The 18,543-nt window shown below is 47.6% G+C and overlaps 1 protein-coding gene across 2 annotated transcripts in view; it reads left to right on the top strand.

Annotated features, from left to right (window-relative positions):
* The window catches only part of TMEM255A (transmembrane protein 255A), a 49,186-nt gene that overhangs the window by 11,093 nt on the left and 19,550 nt on the right, over positions 1-18,543 (top strand). Inside the window, exons 3-7 of one of the 2 annotated variants that reach the window (XM_047716723.1) lie at positions 5,361-5,423; positions 7,485-7,574; positions 12,653-12,721; positions 13,881-13,952; positions 14,336-14,424. In XM_047716723.1, the coding sequence (XP_047572679.1) occupies positions 5,361-5,423; positions 7,485-7,574; positions 12,653-12,721; positions 13,881-13,952; positions 14,336-14,424 (383 nt within the window). The remainder of the gene's footprint in view (positions 1-5,360; positions 5,424-7,484; positions 7,575-12,652; positions 12,722-13,880; positions 13,953-14,335; positions 14,425-18,543) is intronic. The other variant, XM_047716724.1, reaches the window with a different exon arrangement.

Below are 18,543 nucleotides of genomic sequence, written 5' to 3' on the forward strand. Positions count from 1 at the left end.
GCCCCGTTTCCAAGGTGTGTGTGTGTGTGTGTGTGTGTGTGTGTGAATTGAAAAATTCTATCAGAGTTACCATGGGAGAGTAGGAGACTGAGACAACAGGCATCATTTGAGGCAAAAGCCCAGAAACTTTCTTTCGGCAAGTGTGGCTTCAGCTTCACATGTGAGGACCCTTGCTAAATCCAACAAAGTGTAGATTAAAAGAATTGACTGCTAAGGAAACGTACAGAGCTCTGGATAGGGGGATTTTGTGGTTTGTTGTGGACTGCGCAGAAATTTTGTCCACCTCTTGTTGAAAATATTTCTAAAATATAAAATCATTCTAAAATAAAGTTCCTACCTTAGAAGTCCATTTCAAAGATGAGACTCGAATCTGGATTTGCTCAATCAGATGTCTAATGCCAGCAAGTTCTGTCATTGGCTCCCTGTTGCCTCCTTACCATTGTCATTCAGGGTTCACTGAAGGTGCCCTTGGCCTGCTCTCCCATTCCCCTTCTTTTGCCAAAATTGTCAGTTCCTGGCCCTGAACACAACTTGGGTTTTTCTGCCTTGTTGCTGTGGTTTTCATTGTTCGCCCTGGTCTGGAATATTCTCCCTCGGCTCTCTCTCTCTCTATTGATCCAGACGTTCTGTTCTATCCCAACTTCAAGACATGGCTGGGATGTTTTTTCAACCCCAGGGCTCCACAGTGGTGTCTACCATCTTTGAACTCCCTACCATAGAGTTCTCCTACTCATGGTTCCAGAAAATACCTACATCATCCCCCTTTATGGCATCTGTTGCACCATATTCTTTGGCTTTATTTATTCAGGTCCACCATCCCTTATCTGAATCCTTGGGCCCAATGTGTTTGAAAATGTAGACTTCTTTTTTTTTAATTTTAGAAAGATAATACAGTGCATATATTATGTTATCTAACATCCCGGTGAGGTCTTAAGAACCCCCCCCCCATAAGCAGCTCCTTCATATTTCTCTAATAAACTGTGAATTTTTATACTAAGTAGATAAAGATTATAAAATAATCTCACATCAGTCCAAGGTTTTGCCACCAAGTTAGTTACCAAAAAACAAAACAAAATAACCTTTTGGTTTTAACAGCTTTTTGGATTTCAGGATTATGGGAAGAAATTGTGGACCAGTTTACTTAATTACAGCTTCTTGAGGTTGAGTCTCTTTGATCATGGTATCATAACCCACCACCCCAACTTCTGGCCTCCAAATCACAGATCTAGCACAGTGCCGGGCTGCACAGTAGATGTCCAATTAACATGTATTGAATGACTAATCCTTCTGAGCGTCAGAGCTGGGTGTCTGCCGCAATGACTGGGAATCAGCCTAAGTCACAGGGCCCAGTCCAAAAAGAGCCCTTAAATCTGACTTTGATTTCTAATGGTTTGACTTTTTCTTCAACGAATGGAGGGCAGCCAAAACAAAGCAAATTGGTTATTTATTCAGGTAATGCGGAATCAAGATGGAGGTCCAAAGGTCTGCATTTCCCATGATTCCATGCAGTTCTTAAGGGGTGACCACAGAGCTTTCCTTTCTGAGGCCTCAGGAGAGTGAACAGTTGACTAGAAGCAACTGCCCACTTTCTGGAAGTCCTGTTGATTTGTCCTTTTTAATTTTCAACCCCTCGGCTCTTCCTCAAATAGGACTTTTCACTCCCTCCTTGCAGGGAACTTCTTTCCTGGAGAGGGAGGGGCAGTGACGAAGGGCGCTATTCTACTAACGCACCACAAATGCAGCACAGTGTGGCTGAAAGAACACCAGCTGTTGGTCAGGGGACCTGTGGACTAGTCCTGGCCCTGTCATTAACTTGCTGTAAGCGGGGATAAGTCCACACAGTTCTCTCGGCCGCCATTTTCCTGTCTATCAAATGGGAATGGCATCAGCTCCGGTAAACTTCCATAGCGTTACTGTGACCAAAATGGAGGACACATGCTTCTTTAAATTCGATGCTTTTCAAATGTACGGTAGTTTTAGCAACGCTGGTGAGTTCATCAACCTGCCATCCAGGTGAGTGAGTTCTTCCAGCCATGACTCAACAGATGTTGTAGTTCCCTGCCTGGTGAACTCTACCTATCTTTGACCCCATTTAAAATGCCTCCTCCTTTGTGAAATCTTAGAACTGCCATTTATTTAGCATCTTACCTTATGCGACTCACACCACATACTTTATTTTTTTTTTTAAATAAAGAGAAAGAGAGACAGAGATAGCAAGAGAGAGCAGGAGCAGGAAGGAGAGGGAGAAGGAGACTCTCCACTGAACAGGGAGCCCAATGTGGGGCTTGATCCCAGGACCCCCTGATCATGACCTGAGCCAAAGGCAGACGCTTAACTGACTGAGCCACCCAGGTACCCCCCAACACACACACACTTAATTAAAAAAATTTTTTTAAATTTGGGTATAGTTGACACACAATATTAAACTAATTTCAGGTGTACAACATAGTGATTCGACTTCTCTGTGCATTATATTCCGCTCACTACGAGTGTCACTCCCATCTGTCCCCATACAATGCTAGGACAATACCATTGTCTATATTCCCCACTCTGTGCTTTTCATTCCCATGACTTATTCATTCCATAACTGGAAACCTGTATTTCCCACTGCCCTTCGCTCGCCGCCTTCCCCTCTGGCAACCATCCATTTGGGCTCTGTATTTATAGGTCTGATGCTACTTTTTGTTTGCTTGTTCACTCATTTGTTTAGTTTTTTTCAGATTTCACATATAAGTGAAATCATATGGTATTTGTCTTTCTCAGTCTGATTTATTTCACTTAGCATCGTACCCTCTAGGTCCTTCCATGTTGCCACAAATGGCAAGAGCTCATCCTTTCATGGCTGAGCAATATTCCCCTGCATGTATATACACCTCGTCTTCCTTATTTATTTGTCTATCAGTGGACACCTAGGTTGCTTCTATATCTTGGCTATTCTGAATCATGCTGCAATAAATGTAGGGGTGCATAGATCTTTTTGAATTAGTATTTTTGTCTTTGTGGGGGTAAATACCCAGTAGAAGTCACACTACATATTTTATCTCCTTTCATCCTCCCGGCAGCCCCGTGTGGTAGTTAGTTGTGACTCCCATTGTATAGGTGGGGAAACTGACACGCAAAGTGGGTAGGACTAGTCCAAGGTCACACAGTTCATAGATAGTGGGGCCAGGGATGTAATACAAAATGAATGATCATCTTCTCCTATAGCACTATTTTATCCCTTTCTTGTGGTCCTTAACCCAAGGTCTGTCTCTCCTTCACTGGACTACAAACTGCTGGGGGGCAGAGGTCATGTCTTATTCTCTGACACAAGTATTTAGTGAATATTAAAAAACCGAATGAATCAGAGTAGATTCAAGTGGAACAGAGAGAAAGGGAAGGAACTGGATAAAGTCACTGGCTGACCTGAGACTTCAAGTCCCGGGTGCCTTGTCTTTCCAGTCAATTCCAGGAGGCTTCAGCCCACCTCTTCTGGCCACTACCATCAGGGAGTTATTTGAGAGCACCTGGAATGTCGAGCGTTTTTGCTTCCCGTCTGAAGGCCAAGCCTGCTGTTGGGGTTCAGGAGACATTAAGCCAAACAGCTGCGGATACTGATAAACTAGTCAGACTTACGTTCCATGTGAGAAGCTGCCTCCGACCTCCTCTCCATCTCCCCAAGTGGTCCAGAATGCCACAAGCACAGACTAGTCACAGAATTCTTCCTGAAAAATAAAAGCTGTGGAATATACTGCAGGCAGGGGAAAGAGCAAACATGAAGCTCTCTTATGAAATCGAGCAAATAATGATAGGATTTTCCAGCTCAAATTAGGTTAGAGCTGCTCAAAAGGTAAATGTCTTCAAAAATAGTAAAAACCACGGGAGCAATATGTACTGAGTACTTACTGTGTGCCAAGCACTGTGCTAAGTTCTTGGAATGTATCTTCCCGGTTCATGCTTGCACAAGTCCAATGAGGTAGCCCCTGCTAGAGTCCCCATTTCCCAGATCAGGAAACTGAGGCCAAAGGAGGCTAATCCGTCTGTTCAAAATCCCACAGACAAACATGGAAGAGCTGGGGTAGGAACCCAGGCTGGTGTGAGAACCAGGTTTTAATCAGTATACTTTACGACAAGACATTTAAATTACATTTAAAATAAGAGCCGGCGGCGAGGTGGGCGGAGTTTAACTGTTGAGTGTGGATGTTCTCAGTAGAGTCTTGGGGGGTATGGGATATACCCTCGTGCACATCGGCGTCTATTTCCCAAGAAGTGTTGCTGGCTGAGTGGCCAAATGAGTCCTTGGAAATTTGTATTCATCCCTTCCGTTCATTCCCTTTCATTCTTGGGTTTCTGAGACCAGCACTCAGTGCCCTCACGAGCTCCACCCCATTTCTGCCCTGCCCTCGGTCCATTAGATTTCCAAGTTCAGCTGTAAGGCGTGGGGGGCCTCAGATGGAAATAGATGACCCTGTGAGCCACAGTAAAGCTGTAGATGGAAACCTGGCCCATCAGGGAGGCTAAAGAGACCTGTAACTACATCACCGAGCTTGTGTTAAGATTTATTGGTCCGTGCTCACCACTTTTTACTTATTCCATTTTTATCGCTACCGACAGCCATCGGTTAGGGATCGTGTGCAGCTGAGCCTGGCTGACTCAGTCCACTAATGGCAGAAGGGAGAGGAAAGTGGGACCTGCTACAGTGAGCCATCATTCCAGCCACTTAGGGAGATTGTTTTTTTAGGGCTTTACACGGCCATTTCTGTTCACCCTCTAATGAATGCTTTCTGTCCATAAATGAAGCAGAGATGGAAGAAGAGGTGAGTAAGTGCTAACATAAATTGCAGTGGGTCAGCCACAAATACAGGCTTTCAAAAAATAGGGTTTTTTTTTAAGTCTAGGTTAAGGTGCTTGCTGATTTCTAAAGCACTTCCTAGGTTTGATTAGTGGGCCGGATGCATCAAAAATTGCTATTTCAAATCTTTACTTTGTAATCCATGTATCAGAGTAGATGATCTCCTTTCCAAAAAAAAAAAAAAAAAGATAAAGATCAGACTATAACGTGTGCTTTTCACCATTATATGTCTCTTACTGAGTCTTACAGTCATGCGCTAGGTAATAGATATTGACATTGAAATAGGCAGACTCTGAAAAGCTCTGGTTGACCTTTGCTTTGAGTTTTTGGGCACATGAGTTTCTTCTTAGGTCTGATTCGTTTCTACAAGGAAAGATGGACAAATGGTGGGAGAAATACTTTTATTGAACACGTCGTATCTGTGTAACAGCTGCATGTGTCGTATCAGACCTTGTTCGTTGCCCTGAATCCCATCCATTGCGTGGGCAGGCTGATCACCTTCCCATATGTTTGCCATGTTGCCTTGCAGCTCGGCTTTGGATCATTCCTTGGAATCATTGGATCAAACCTTGTTGAGAACAAACGGCAGATGGTAAGTTTTCATCGCTATGGAATCGTACTCTTCATCTGGAAAAGCTCAATATTCATATGGGTAACTAACATGCTTCTTAAGGTTTCCCAGGTCGGGCCACAGAAGAAAATGCCCCTTTGCCTTTTCCCCTCAGCCACCAAGGAACTTACTCTAAAGTGACCCTGTGGTATGGGACTTGTTCCTGTCTTGCCCGACACTCCCTCAGTGCCCTGGTTAGTCTCCTTAAGTGAAAGGGATAGAATATTCTGGATCTTGCCCTTTGCTTTCCTCCTCCCTCTCTGATGCATAAATTTGTGGGACGTTTTTGCAGAGGAGTCCTGCCTTTTAGGATATCACCCTCTAGGAGACTTCAGTTAGAACAAATGGGCCCGCTGAAGACAAAACAGCGAGCCAACCGAACGTATTCCCATTACCCAGAGCTCGAAGTTAAGTGTGTTGTAAGGTTCGAAGGAAGAATGAGCAGATAACAGGAGGCAAAACTTAGAAAGTTCTATGTCCTAATGGGGGCCCACAAGGGCAAGCTGCTGGATTTCCTGGCACCGACCGAATTACAAGCATATTACAGTTTTAGACTCTTGTAAATCAGGATGCCTGGACAGTGGTCAGGCTGTCCACTGATTAGGTGGACACTAATTAGGCTGATTAGGTGCACTGATTAGGCTCCCCCAGCACAAGCCTCTGTGGCATCTAGACTTTGATAATGGGGTCTATTTAACGGCAAGTTTAATCAGATAACTTAATAGCTCCAGGGACAGAGAACTCCAACCGTCTGTTCTCCCCCAGCAATGCGGGGAATTCCCTCAGGGGAGCGCTCCGCGTTCTCTTCTTCCATTTCACCTCGACTCCCCGCCTCTCCCGCCAGTCCTGTTTGCTCTCTGGGCTTACATTATTCAAAATAACGGGGGAGTTTTAATTGCAGGGCTGATCATCGCATAGCTAATAATGCCAATTTCACGACAGCGTTCATCCATTATTTACTAATTCTCTGTAGCGCTGTGAAGTGAGATTGATGGGCAGAGGCTTCTGAATAATCCTGAAGGAGAGAAGTATTTCCTCCCAGCCTGCTGAGAAGGAGAACCTTAGGGTAGTCTTGACTTTGATTTGATTTTTCCCTGGAGAGCAGTTTAATGCTGTGCTCTTTTCCCCTTTTCCCCCAACAAACACCTCGAGGAAGAAAAGGACTGATTCTGTGTCCTTCTGAGGATCAACCCTGGGCAGATGGTGGGTGATGGTGACACCTATCCCCACCCCCCCAGCCCCCACCCCCCGGCCCTGGAAGCACCTTCCCCCACATCAGCTTGTGCTATCTCCCTTGTATCAGAAGACAGATTATTAGGGAAATTTGTTATCTAACATGATCAGAGTATAGGGCAGTTTGGTGCAAGCAGACCTTTTTCTTAAAAATTTTCATAAGTACTACACAGAGTTGATCGGTTCCAGAGACTTCCATTCTTGGGAGATGTCTTCGATATTTAAATCTTAATAAGTTGAATGTGCCTTCCTCAACCACGCAGAAGGCCAGGTGGGGTTGTGTGGGAACTCAGAATCATCGCCATCTCCATCGCGGCCCACAGTGAGGGGTTGAGAGGAACGCTGGCCCGGGAGTTGGTGGGCACCGGGCTCTTCTGTAGACTGGATGGGGACCCTGGGCGCACCACTTCCGCTCTTTGAGCCTCCAACCCCACAGTAAATAAAACAGGGGTTTGGGCTACGCAACGTCAAAGGTGCAACATCGTTCTGAGTCTGAGGAGGGAGGGACACACAATCAAATTCCTCCACAGGGAGAGAATGTTCCTCCGCAGACAGTATGCTCACAGACTCACAGAGTGGATTTCTTAACTTGCCCCGAAAATGTAAAAAATGCCTTCAGCGGCCCCTAACCCAGCCTCCCCTGGCTCCCACTCATCCTGAGTGATTGAAAAAAAGCACCCCCATGGGGCGACCGGCCATAGTTCACCTTTGGCTGGCTTTCTCTTGGGGGTCCTGTAGTATCGGGGAGCGGCAAGAGTGGAAGGCTAACAGACACCTGTGTTGTGTCGTGTCCCCCCCCCCCCCCCGCAGCTGGTGGCTTCTATCGTCTTTATCAGCTTTGGTGTGATTGCGGCCTTTTGTTGTGCCATCGTCGACGGGGTCTTCGCTGCCAGACACATTGTGAGTACTTTCAGCCCTAGGTCAGAGGAAGTGTGCCATAGAGCAAGACTTCACTGAGCGTGTGCCGGGTGTGTGTGCTAAGGGCTGGGCTGGGTCCAGAGGAGGGGGAAAATGGGATCCCTGTCTCAAGTCGCCGAGCGTCAAGCTGAGGACGCCGCTCAACCCCCAGTCATCTAGAGAACCGGGGCGAAGCTTGGGGTATGAACTCTAAGTGCCACAGCTATTTCTCTTGGACTCCAGTAGCCAGGACAGGCTTCCCTGAATCGCCTTTGACATGAAGGTGTGATTTGGAAAGGCAGAGGCAAGGGCACTGGGGCCGGGGAATGGCTTGGAAGGGACGCTGGGGGCGAAGAGGTAGGGAGAAGCGGGAAGATGTATGAGTTCTGAGAGCCTTGGAGGTTTCAGTAGCAGCAGGAGCAGACCCTGAGCACAGAGTCACCTCTTCACAGATTGCTGAACCTTGCTGTCCCTATAACAGGGGTTGGTGTTTAGTGATGTGACTGGGGTCCAGAGTAAACCCTAGGGCTAGAAGCTTCCACTCAGAGCCCAGTTCTGGAGTTGAGGGGCCAAATCCTCAAAGCTGTGCCTTGAGAAAGGCCATTTGACTCCTAAAACCCAAACTTGGGCTCTTCTCTGAGGAAGCCTGGGGTTCAGGGCATTCCCATGTGGCTCTCCACAGGAACCCTTGCCCCTCTTTTCGTACTTGCCATTCCACACTATTCCAGACTATTCTGCCAGGGCTGACTTCTCCATTAGGCACAATGGGCACAGTGCTTGTGACCCATGGTACTTCCAGGGTTTCATAAAAATATTATCATTTCTTTCCAAATCAGTAGAAAAGGGATGAGTTTTTAGGTCAAGGAGAAGTTTTCACATATAAATATATTTGTCTTTATACCAAAGCAGTCATTAGATATAATTAAAGAGAATATAATTTTCACTATCTTTTAATGGAGAGAGGGGCCCACAAAAGCAAAAGTGCCTACGTCCCAGGGCAGTCATAGCGTAGCCCTGATCGCTCACAAACCAAAATCAAACGCAAGCCACGGCAACTACTGGGTCCCCACGACAGACACAGATACTCCTGTTTAGAAAATGAAAACATCTCGTGAGCTAGTTGGAAATGTTTTGTTTTCTGAAACAGCCAATTTAGAGCAAACCTGTATTACCCGAAGCTTCTCTGGATTAATGATATTGGCAAATAGTGCCGGTCGTCCTGAGGCAGTGACCTGAGTATGGTTGGATCTGGGGAAGGGTGATCTGTGATGCTGTTGTTTCAATTCCAACTTGCTCTTGGACCCTCCTCTCAGGCGTAAGAGTCAGTCCGTCGTTGGCCAAGATTAGAGGAACTCATGCGGTCAGTGCTGCCCCACAAAGAGTTTCTGAACTGGTGACTCAGGAGGTCATTTCTGGGCAGGGGGCAGAGTCAGGGGTGGGAGAGAGAGGCTCTTGGCCCAATTTTCTTTTCGGGGTCAAGAATTTAAATGTAGGCCCTGATATCAGACCCAATCCTTCTGATCTTAGCTGAGGGCAGCCATCTTCTTCGTCTTTTTCTTCTTAGAAAGAAAAATGACACATGGGGAACTTGTGACATCCACAAGCCTACCACCTTCATGTAACAAGTCTTAGCATTTCTGCATCTTACCCTCTGAGTACACACCTGTTTGTGTAGTAGTGAGGTTACAGCCCAATCCCAGCGTGGGTGCTATGTTGCATTCAACAGGAGCCATTTTCATAACAATAATGCCTTGTTTTTGTGGAGCGCATTTAGCTTTTCAGTGTGCCTTCCCATCTATTATCTCATTTGAGACCCACAGCAATCCTGTGAGATATGTAGGGCAGACATTATTATCCCCATTTGACAAGGAGTATTCACTCCGAGGCAGTCTCCATGGTAACAGAGGCCTAGTGGCCAAGAAGCCTGCAGTAGATTTTGACGGCATCATGTGCTAAAATGGCTTCCTCCTTTTCCCTCCTCCTCCCACTCCTGATGTGTATTTTTTTAAACAGCTTTATTGGGTCGCCTGGGTGGCTCAGGCAGATAAGCATCTGCCTTCAGCTCAGGTCATGATCCCAGGGTCCTGGGATGGAGCCCCACTCAGCGGAGAGTCTGCTTCTCCTTCTCCCTCTGCCTGCTGCTCTTCCTGCTTGTGCTATCTCCCTGTCAAATAAATAAAATCTTAAAAAAAAACAAATAAACAGCTTTATTAAGATATAGTTCACATCCCATATAATTTGCCCGTTTAAAGTGTACAATTCAACAGGTTTCAGTATCTTCACTGTTACAAGCAAACCATCACCACATCAATTTTAGAAGGTTTTCCACACCCCATAGTCTGGGCTCTCACCTCCCTATGCCCCATTCCCCTCAGCCCTAGGCAACCACTAGGCTACTGTTTCTTCTCTATAGATTCCCCTACATTAATTAGCCTTTCATATTAATGGAATCCTATATATTATGGTCTTTTGCGACCTGACTTCTTTTCACGGAGTGTGATATTCTGGGGGCTCATCGCACTGTGCCATGTGCTTCATTTCTTTTTATGTCCTGGTAATATTCTACTGTATGGATATACCACACTTGGTTTGTCCATTCACTGGTGGACATTTAGGTTGTTTCTGACTTGTGGCTTTTACCAATAATGCTGCTGTAAGCATTCAGGTACTGTGTGGTCTCATGTTTTCATTTTCCTTGGGTACATGCCTGGGAGTGGAATTGCTGGGTCATAGGGTAACTATGTTTACCCTTTTGAGGACCTACCAGACAGTTTTCCAAAATAGCCGCACCATTTTGCATTCCTGCCAGAAGCGTAAGTATGAGAGTTCCAATTTCTGCTCATCCTTGCCAACTCTTACTATCTGACTGTTTAATTCTAGCCATCCTGGTGGAAAGGACGTGGTACCTCATAGTGGTTTTGACTTGCATTTCCTTGATCCTCCTCATGTTTTTTTGATCACTGGCCTCCATCAGAGGCAATGGGGAAAATTCCAGTTATATTTACTTAAAGTTTCCTCTAATGACCGCCTACCTGTCTCAGACTCCAGGCCCTCAGTACTTCCTAGAGTTAGTGGCCTGCAGTAGGCCTTTGGACTCAGAGATTTGGGGTAAGGCTGGATGAACCTTCCTGCTTATGCTGTATCTGTCCTGTGATATCTGCCAGGGAGTTTTGAGGAAGAAGGCTTTGATTGACAGATGGCGATACCTATTGGCCAGTTTAATGAAAGGCACTTTTGGACCCTAGCACCACTTGGGTGGGCTAAAGCCAGCCTTTTCTTTTTCTTTTTTTTTTTAATTAATAATGTATTTTTTTAAAGATTTTATTTTAAAGTAATCTCTACATCCAACATAGGGCTCGAACTTACAACCCGAGTTCAAGAGTTGCATGCTGTAGCTGCTGTGATGGCCAAGGCGCCCCTAAGCCGGCTTTTTCAGTTGTTGGAGTCCTTCAGCGCCATCTTGCCCTGTTCTTTGGCTTGGGGGGCGGGGCGTGTGCATTTGCTCTCAAGACCTACCCTTCTTACACACCCCTCTAAATGTGTCTTGTTCCTTCTCTCTCTCGTTCCCTATTTTCCTTCCCTTCCCCTCCCGATAACACGGCCATTAGCCAGCTGGGAAAGTTACTTTACCTTCTTGTGTCACAGTAACCTCCCTTTCAGACTTCGTCTGAGTGCCATACGAAACGATGGGTGGGAACTGCCCTGAGGGGGCCTGGCACAGACTAGCCACTCACTATTGCTCATGAAGCAATTTTCATTTCCGTCTCTTCACTCCGGGATTGGTAGCCCTTCAGATTGAAAAGGTTGCCGAGCCTGAGTTGAGTGACTTTTTCCTACCTCCCGATGGGGGTCTCAGTGCGGCATGTGGGCACCCATCACGTGTGAATGTGTCTGTCTTCATTTAGTTGGTGGCTGAACACTTTCTGCAGAACCGGAAGGTCAGGAGGACTGTGACCAGCACATCAAGCCTCCCCTTCCCCAAGATAATAGGGGCCTCTGCTATTTCCCAAGCACGGAAAATCAACCTTGCTGTGTATGAGCACAAGAACCTTCATTCCTTTCCAGCCTGACTCCAGCCTAAGCCAACGTTGGACAGACAGGAGGTTTCACGTAGAAGCCGCTGATGGAAAGTCCTGGGTCCTCGGTGGGGCTGCAGGCTGGGAGGCTGGGAGGCTGGAGGCCCTGGGGTACCAGGAACAGGAGATGGCAAATCATGTGTGGGGAAAAGCAACCGCCAGGGTTATTGAAATTGGTGAGAAAAGTGGGGCAGGAGGGAGGGTGCTTTGGCCAAACTCTGCGGGTTTGCAGAAACTGCTTGTCCTATCCTAGCCTGCTTTTGGCCAAAACCCCCTACCCCTTGGGGGATGTTTAGCATCACCCCAAAAGTGAACAGCATCCCCTGCCTGCAAGTTCCCAGGCAGCGCTGGATCGTGTCTGTCTGATCTACCCCAACCCCCATGCCAGAGAGCTCCCTCACCAGGAAGCTGGCCAAGCCAGGAGGGTAAGTCAACTGTCCTTGAGCCCCATGTCAGTCTTCTGGGCTTTCGCGGTATTTTCAGAGGTCACGGTCTTCATCTAATCTGTGTAGTTGAGTGAAAATGGCTCGTAGTTCAGCTGAGTTAGAATCTACAGCAGTCTCAGCAGCTGCTCAGCCCCCTGGGGCTTGCTTCCTGAGCTCAGGTGATAATGAGACCTCATCTTGGGAGCCGGGCTCCCTCCTTTCGGGAATACCATATTGTAAGAGTCCTGCATCTTGTTCCCTGGGGACTCTGGGCAGGAAGATGGAGACTAGAAATAAAAGAAAACCAGAGAGAAAATTTCAAGGAACTGATTTCTCAGTCAATTTCCTAACTTCTCATTAACCAAGTGGCCCGGTGGAAAGCAGTTACGAGAACATTTGTCTCTAATCCTCAGATTCTTGGACTCCATAGATGAGCCGCTCTCAGAAACTAACCCGACCCGCTGCCTGCTTGTGTGCGTGTGCGTGTGTGCGCATTTTTAGAAGTTTTATTACCAGTCAGAGCACTTGCTGCTTTGTTTTCCAAAACCCAAACTCTTTGGTTTGCTGTTTCCCTTTCCAGGATCTGAAACCACTCTACGCTAACCGGTGCCATTATGTCCCCAAGACATCCCAGAAGGAGGCTGAGGAGGTGAGCCTGAATGAGGCTGCGTGCCTTACCGTTTGGGAGGGTCTTCCGTTCTGCCGGAAACCCCCTTTCTTTTACTCCTTTTCACAGGCCTAAGGCTTGCCACTAGGTGTCTGTAGTTGATTTGCTCAGTGGGTCAGAGCACAAGTGCTAATGAGGCCACGGTCATAGGTTGGAGCCTCCTGAGACCTAATCAGATTTACTTTGTTCTGTGGCCACAGGCTGCCCCCGTGACCCCAGCAGGCAGCTTCTCAGTGTGTGGCTTCCATCCCAAGAGGGACAGCTGAGCTCAGGCCCCAAGGCAGGCCCCCCCGCCCCGGCTCTGCAGATGATGGTTTTGTTGCTTGGATTAGGTGACCAGCGGGAAGAAAAGCAGGAGCCGCACCAGAGCCCGGGGTCTGGACTAGGGAGGCAGAGCCTGAGTCCCACGCACAAGACAAGTCAGGAAGCCAAATGAGGGCCATTGAGAAGTCTGGGTCACTTTGCATGGCAACTTCTCCCTTCTTCCATGCCTCACACAGAACCAGAGGCAGTGGGCAGTGAGGGGAAGCTCAGCTCTGGGTCATTTTCAGAAAGTGACCCAACCCACTGCCTGCTCAGAGAACACATAATAATGGCCCCCCAACCCAGAGAGCCCTCAAACATGAAACTGCCATTCGACATAAAGTACTGTCTGAGTGGTGCCCAAGGAATGGTGCCCTCCTCCCAAGGCACCAGGGCAAATACATCTATTATGTCCCTGCCTTTCACCTGCTCCCCCCCCCCACCTTCCCCCCATTGCAAATTCACCGTTTTTTCTAACTATCCTCGGGTTCGAAGGGAGGAGTAGAAAGGCGCGTGTGCTGACAGCTTATCAAAAAGGCAGTGAGCATTTACATGAAGGACCAGATATAAAAAAAAAAAAAAAGCGTCCGCTTATAAGCACTTCATTGCATCCATATGGGGAAGGGAGTCTGGAAAAGTTCTTGAAAGATGGTAAATGGAAAAACTGATCTTGTAAATTGTTTGCAAACTCGAGGTATGTAAAAATGTCATTGATGTTCTCTCGATTTCATGCTGATCGTTTTCTTATGTTAACTTGGTGACTGTGAAAATATTAATAATGACTTCCATAGGTTTGCTTGTAACCCTGCTCCCCCTAATCCTATTTTTCCTATATAAGGTCATAAGTTCCTCAACCAAAAATTCTCCTTCCGCGAGGGTTATGAGGAACCTTACCCAGGCAGCTAGAGAGGTACTATTGTACTTCAGCCTGCATGTGCTCCCCTTCTCCCCGCCCCCATCCCCTGGCTCCCCTTCCCCACCTGTCCTGTTTCCTACTGTCATTTGTTCTTCCATCTGTCCTTCCATCCATCCTTCCTTCCTCTGCATCTCTGACCTTAGGGATGGGGCACTGAGGGCTGTGGCCGGGGTTGGAATCGACCCTGGCCCCTCTCAGGCACAAGTTCAGACAGCCCAGGGCCCAGCCCCATCCCTCTCCCAAGCGGGGGTGTTCATCTGACAGCTGTCCATACCGTCCTTGCTGTCTCCATCAGTCACTAACTCATATTTCCAGTCCTGGAGGGTCATGTCCTCATCCCCGCCAGCCCGCCCCCTCACTGTTGTGTGTGCCCTCAGGTGAACTGCCCTCACCTGAGCCGAGGATTCTGCACGCCTCGTATCCGGGGCAACACCTGCTTCTGCTGCGACCTCTACAACTGTGGCAAGTACGTGCTGAGCGGCCAGGCTCCGGGAATGACAGTCTGACCCCAGTGGGGACTATAAGGGGCAGGGAGGCGGGGGGGGGGGGGAGGACAGAGTGCAAGGGCACACTGCTGTCCAGATCAGAGAAATGCAAGATGTTGGTCTGTCAACAGATTTCGGCTAATAAGCGTTACCTGCCTCCCCAGTGCCAGACGCCGTGCAAAGTGCTTTGGAATATTTGATCTCATTTAGTCCTCATCTCTGATGTATGTAGGATGATCATCTCCATTTTACAGATGTGGAGAGTGAGGAGTGAGGCTCAGAGGAAGCAGACACCTAGCCCAAGGTCACACAGAACTCGAAATGGTAGAGATGGGGTTCAAACCCAGTTCTGTCTTAAGTCCAAGTTCAACAGCCCTCAACAAATAGTTACTGAGCCCCTTCTCTGGGGCTGGCCCTGTTCTAGACCCTGCTGATTCAGTAGCAAACAGAATAAAAGTCCTTACCCTGATGAAGCTGATATTTTACTAGGGAAGACAGCCGATAGTGCGTGAATATATAATATGTCAAGGGTTGATCAGGGGTCTGAGAAAAAAATGAGCCAGGGTTGGTAGATAGATAGTGACAAGGTGAGGAACCTGTGTGCTGTGTGAGACAGAGTAGCCAGGGAAGGTCTCTTTGAGAAAGGGACATTTGTGCAGAGACCTGAATGAAGGCAGAGGGCAACCCAAGTAGATACCTGAGGAAAGAGTATGTCAAACAGCAGGAACAGCAAGTGCAAAGGCCCTGTGGCAGGAGCAGGCTCGGTGCTAGTCCTGTCACAACTACCCTGGCTCTCTGCCCTCTAATTGCAAAAACATCACTTATTCTTTCTTTCAAAACATATTTAGGGGGTAGGAATACAGTGTCTACCGCTGAGGAGCTCACAGACTAGTGGGGATGTATGGACAACTGATTACATATGCCAGAGTGTGATAAGTAGAGTGGGGATTAGTGGGCACATTAGGGAACTGGTTACCCAAATGACTAAACTCAGAGTTGCTGGGGGACAGTGTCAAGGAGGAGGTGATGTGGGCGCTGAAGTTTAAAGGATGAGTAGGGAGTTAGGAAACAAACCAAAATGGGGTAGAAGTGGGGAGGGCATTCCCAGCAGTTGTGAGGTGGGGCCTGTTTGACAGGGGGTAGGAAGCGACCACAGAGAGCTCACGGGCCACGGGAATGACTTTGGACTTGACCCTGTAAGCAATTTGGACTCAACGCCAGACCCCATAAGCCACCGAATGCTAGAGTGTGGAATATGGGGCTCTGCAGGCCTGGAGAGGGAAGAGAGGAAGGGATTTGGCAGAGGGGGCCTGGCTGGAGCTAGATCCAGAAGGATCAGATAGATGCAGCCCCCTCCTCACTCCCACTCCCTCCTCTCGGTATTGGGGGGGCCCGTCACTCTGGGTTGAGAATCAAGACCTGGCAGACTAAAGGCAGGGAGGAGACATGCGGGACTCACCCAAGCCCTTTACCTCTTTCCCTTGTACCAGCCTCATTTCGTTAAAAGGTTTGGCAGGCGGAGGAAGAGAAACTTAAAGACTCAAATGAGGTTTGGGGATTATCTGGGAGGTTCAATTATTCATGTTGTAATAATAACTAACACTTGTAAAGGACTTCCCTCCTTCGCAGCGGTGATGGAAAGGCTGGCTATAATTGTACTTCCTGAGCTCATCCTTCCAAAAATGATCAAAGGAATGTAAAATAGGTCCCACGGGAATTGGGGTTATTTTGCTATCTTTCCTTTTCCTCCCCTTGCCTCCCTTTCCCTACTGCTGTCCTTCTCTCCCCTCCTTCCCTCTCTCTCACTGTCTCCCTACTCTCCCCCCTCCTCTGGTCCTCTCCCCCTCTTTTCCCACTTCCTGGCTGGGGTGGGGGGGGATGGGGTGGGGCGGGGTTTGGGATCTGGCCAGCACCACAGGCCTGAGATGGAAAAGAGGGGAGGCCAGCCCGGGGAGAGCTGCAGAGTGATTCCTTGCGCACACACCTTTCTCTTTGCAATTAGGTGTGTTGCTGGAAAAAGTTTGCACAAACTAAACCCTACTTTAAATTACATTTAACTGAGTCCTTAGGTGAAATTTTTTTCTGAAGGTGGAGCCCCAGTATATCTTCCTGTCAATCTGAGCTTGATAATAACTGACTTTTTTACTTTCTTAGAACAACGTAGGCCAGGATGGTCTTTAAATTCTCTAAAGGAATTTTATAAGGAGCAGTGCTAAACTCTGGGTTCTCTAGAGGCAGGGAACATGACTTCATCTTATCTATATCCCCAGGCCCCAGCACAGGACCAGGCATGAGTAAAGACCTAATGAAACAGGAGTGACATTTTTGGGAAAGTACCAAAAAGAAGAACACCTTCCTCACTAGTAAGATAAAATATTGGCCTAGGCAACTAAGAGGGGTCACAGGGATATTGTCCCTAAAGATCTTCAAGCCTGGAAATGGTTTTCACCTACCTGATGCCCGGAGACCAACCCCAGGCATCAGTCAAGGCCCTGTCGGCAGTGCTAAGTTTCCAAAGGCAAAGCCACTAGGAAAAGACTTCCTGAACTTTCCATCGGGAAACAGTCTCAATGGGGTCATATAAACTAGGGCCACGAGATTTAAAGAGGCAAGGATCCTACAATAGAGGGGAAAGTTTTTCCTTGTCCATAGGCTTTTTCCAGTCAGTGCCAAAGAGACCTGAACTCCAGGCCTAAATATAGCTAACAACAAGCATTCTGAGAGATGTGGGGACTTCAATTTTGCCGAGTGTGCATTTGTTTTCCTCACACGAAACCTATTTTTAATCAATTGCCAGCTCCTCCAGTCCATTTCCTGGAAAGGAGGCCAAGAAAGGAAAAAAAAAGTGGGAACAAAAACATCAGGCAGTCATTTGTATAGTGCTATGGAAACAGAGTTTCTACTGTCCCCTCAAACCCACAGACCTTCTCTGACGTCAAGGCAGTGAGGTTTTAATACCAAACATAGATTATTCCATTTAGCCTTGTGCAGGAAGGTGGCTTTCTCTAGGACGCAGCTCCTCAAAGCCCTTCGCTCAGCTTTGGAGAGGTCAGGTCAATATCACTGATTGCCAATGCGTCACCTAAAGGAAATGGAGGGATATGGGGTAGTCTGTCAGCTGTCTCCACTGGTAATAAAACAGAAAGAGATAGCTTACTTTCATTCATTCCTCCCTTCAACAAACTTTTACAGAGCTCCTAAAATATGTGCCAGGGACTGTTCGAGAAGAATAGGTATGGAGAAAGCATAATTTTACCCTTATGGAACTCAGTTTACCAGTGGGGGTTGTGGGGAGGGTGGCTTAGTCCCGCGTGCAGATTTCCAGGGTTCCAGGTCCCTATGGAAGGGCAGAAGGATGTCCTGCTGCCTTATCCAAGGTCTATTGCCTCCTCCTTTGTTAAATGATGACTGAAACACAGAGAGGTTATCTGTTTCTCCACGGGCACCCAGCAAGTTGAGAGCAAGAGGGTGAAAGCCTATATTGGGCAATCAAGCTCATGATCAACGCCACAATCGTCTTTGAACTCAGTTACTCATTCACCAGGAGTTTATTGATGACTTAGAATGTTTCTACCACTGGGCTAGGCAGTGAGGGAGACACAACAAAAGTGTAAGAGAAGACCGTCACCCTTGAGAGGTTACAATTTAGGTGGAGACGTTATGTCCAACTTGACTGTAACCTCCGCACCCAGCCTAGCTCTTGGCACTGAGTGGGCCCTCAATAAACATTGGATTCAATGACTAACTGAATTACTGACATTTGCGAAGTGCCAGACTAAGAGGAACGTGCTGTCTGAGGCTGTGGGAGTCCAGGGGAAAAAGCCAATGAATGGGGCACTGGAATCCTTGTAGAAGACACTAGAGAGATGGTACGGAAGCTTCGAGTAGTGGGAGAGGTTAGGTCCTAGGCAGAGAACAGAAGGCAGCACCCTCCATGCAGGGACAGAAATCTGAGCATAGGTTTGGAGTAAGTAGCCAGCATGGCCAGGCTGGGGCTCCTGGGGGCTCCAGGCTAGCTGGAGTGTAGACTCCCTTCTAGAATCAGATTATGGCAGCCTGAGGAACTGGGACTCTTTATCAGGAAGGTAATGAATGGAGAG

Source organism: Lutra lutra, chromosome X (assembly GCF_902655055.1).
Source record: "Lutra lutra chromosome X, mLutLut1.2, whole genome shotgun sequence".
In the NCBI taxonomy this organism is placed as follows: Eukaryota; Metazoa; Chordata; class Mammalia; order Carnivora; family Mustelidae; genus Lutra; species Lutra lutra.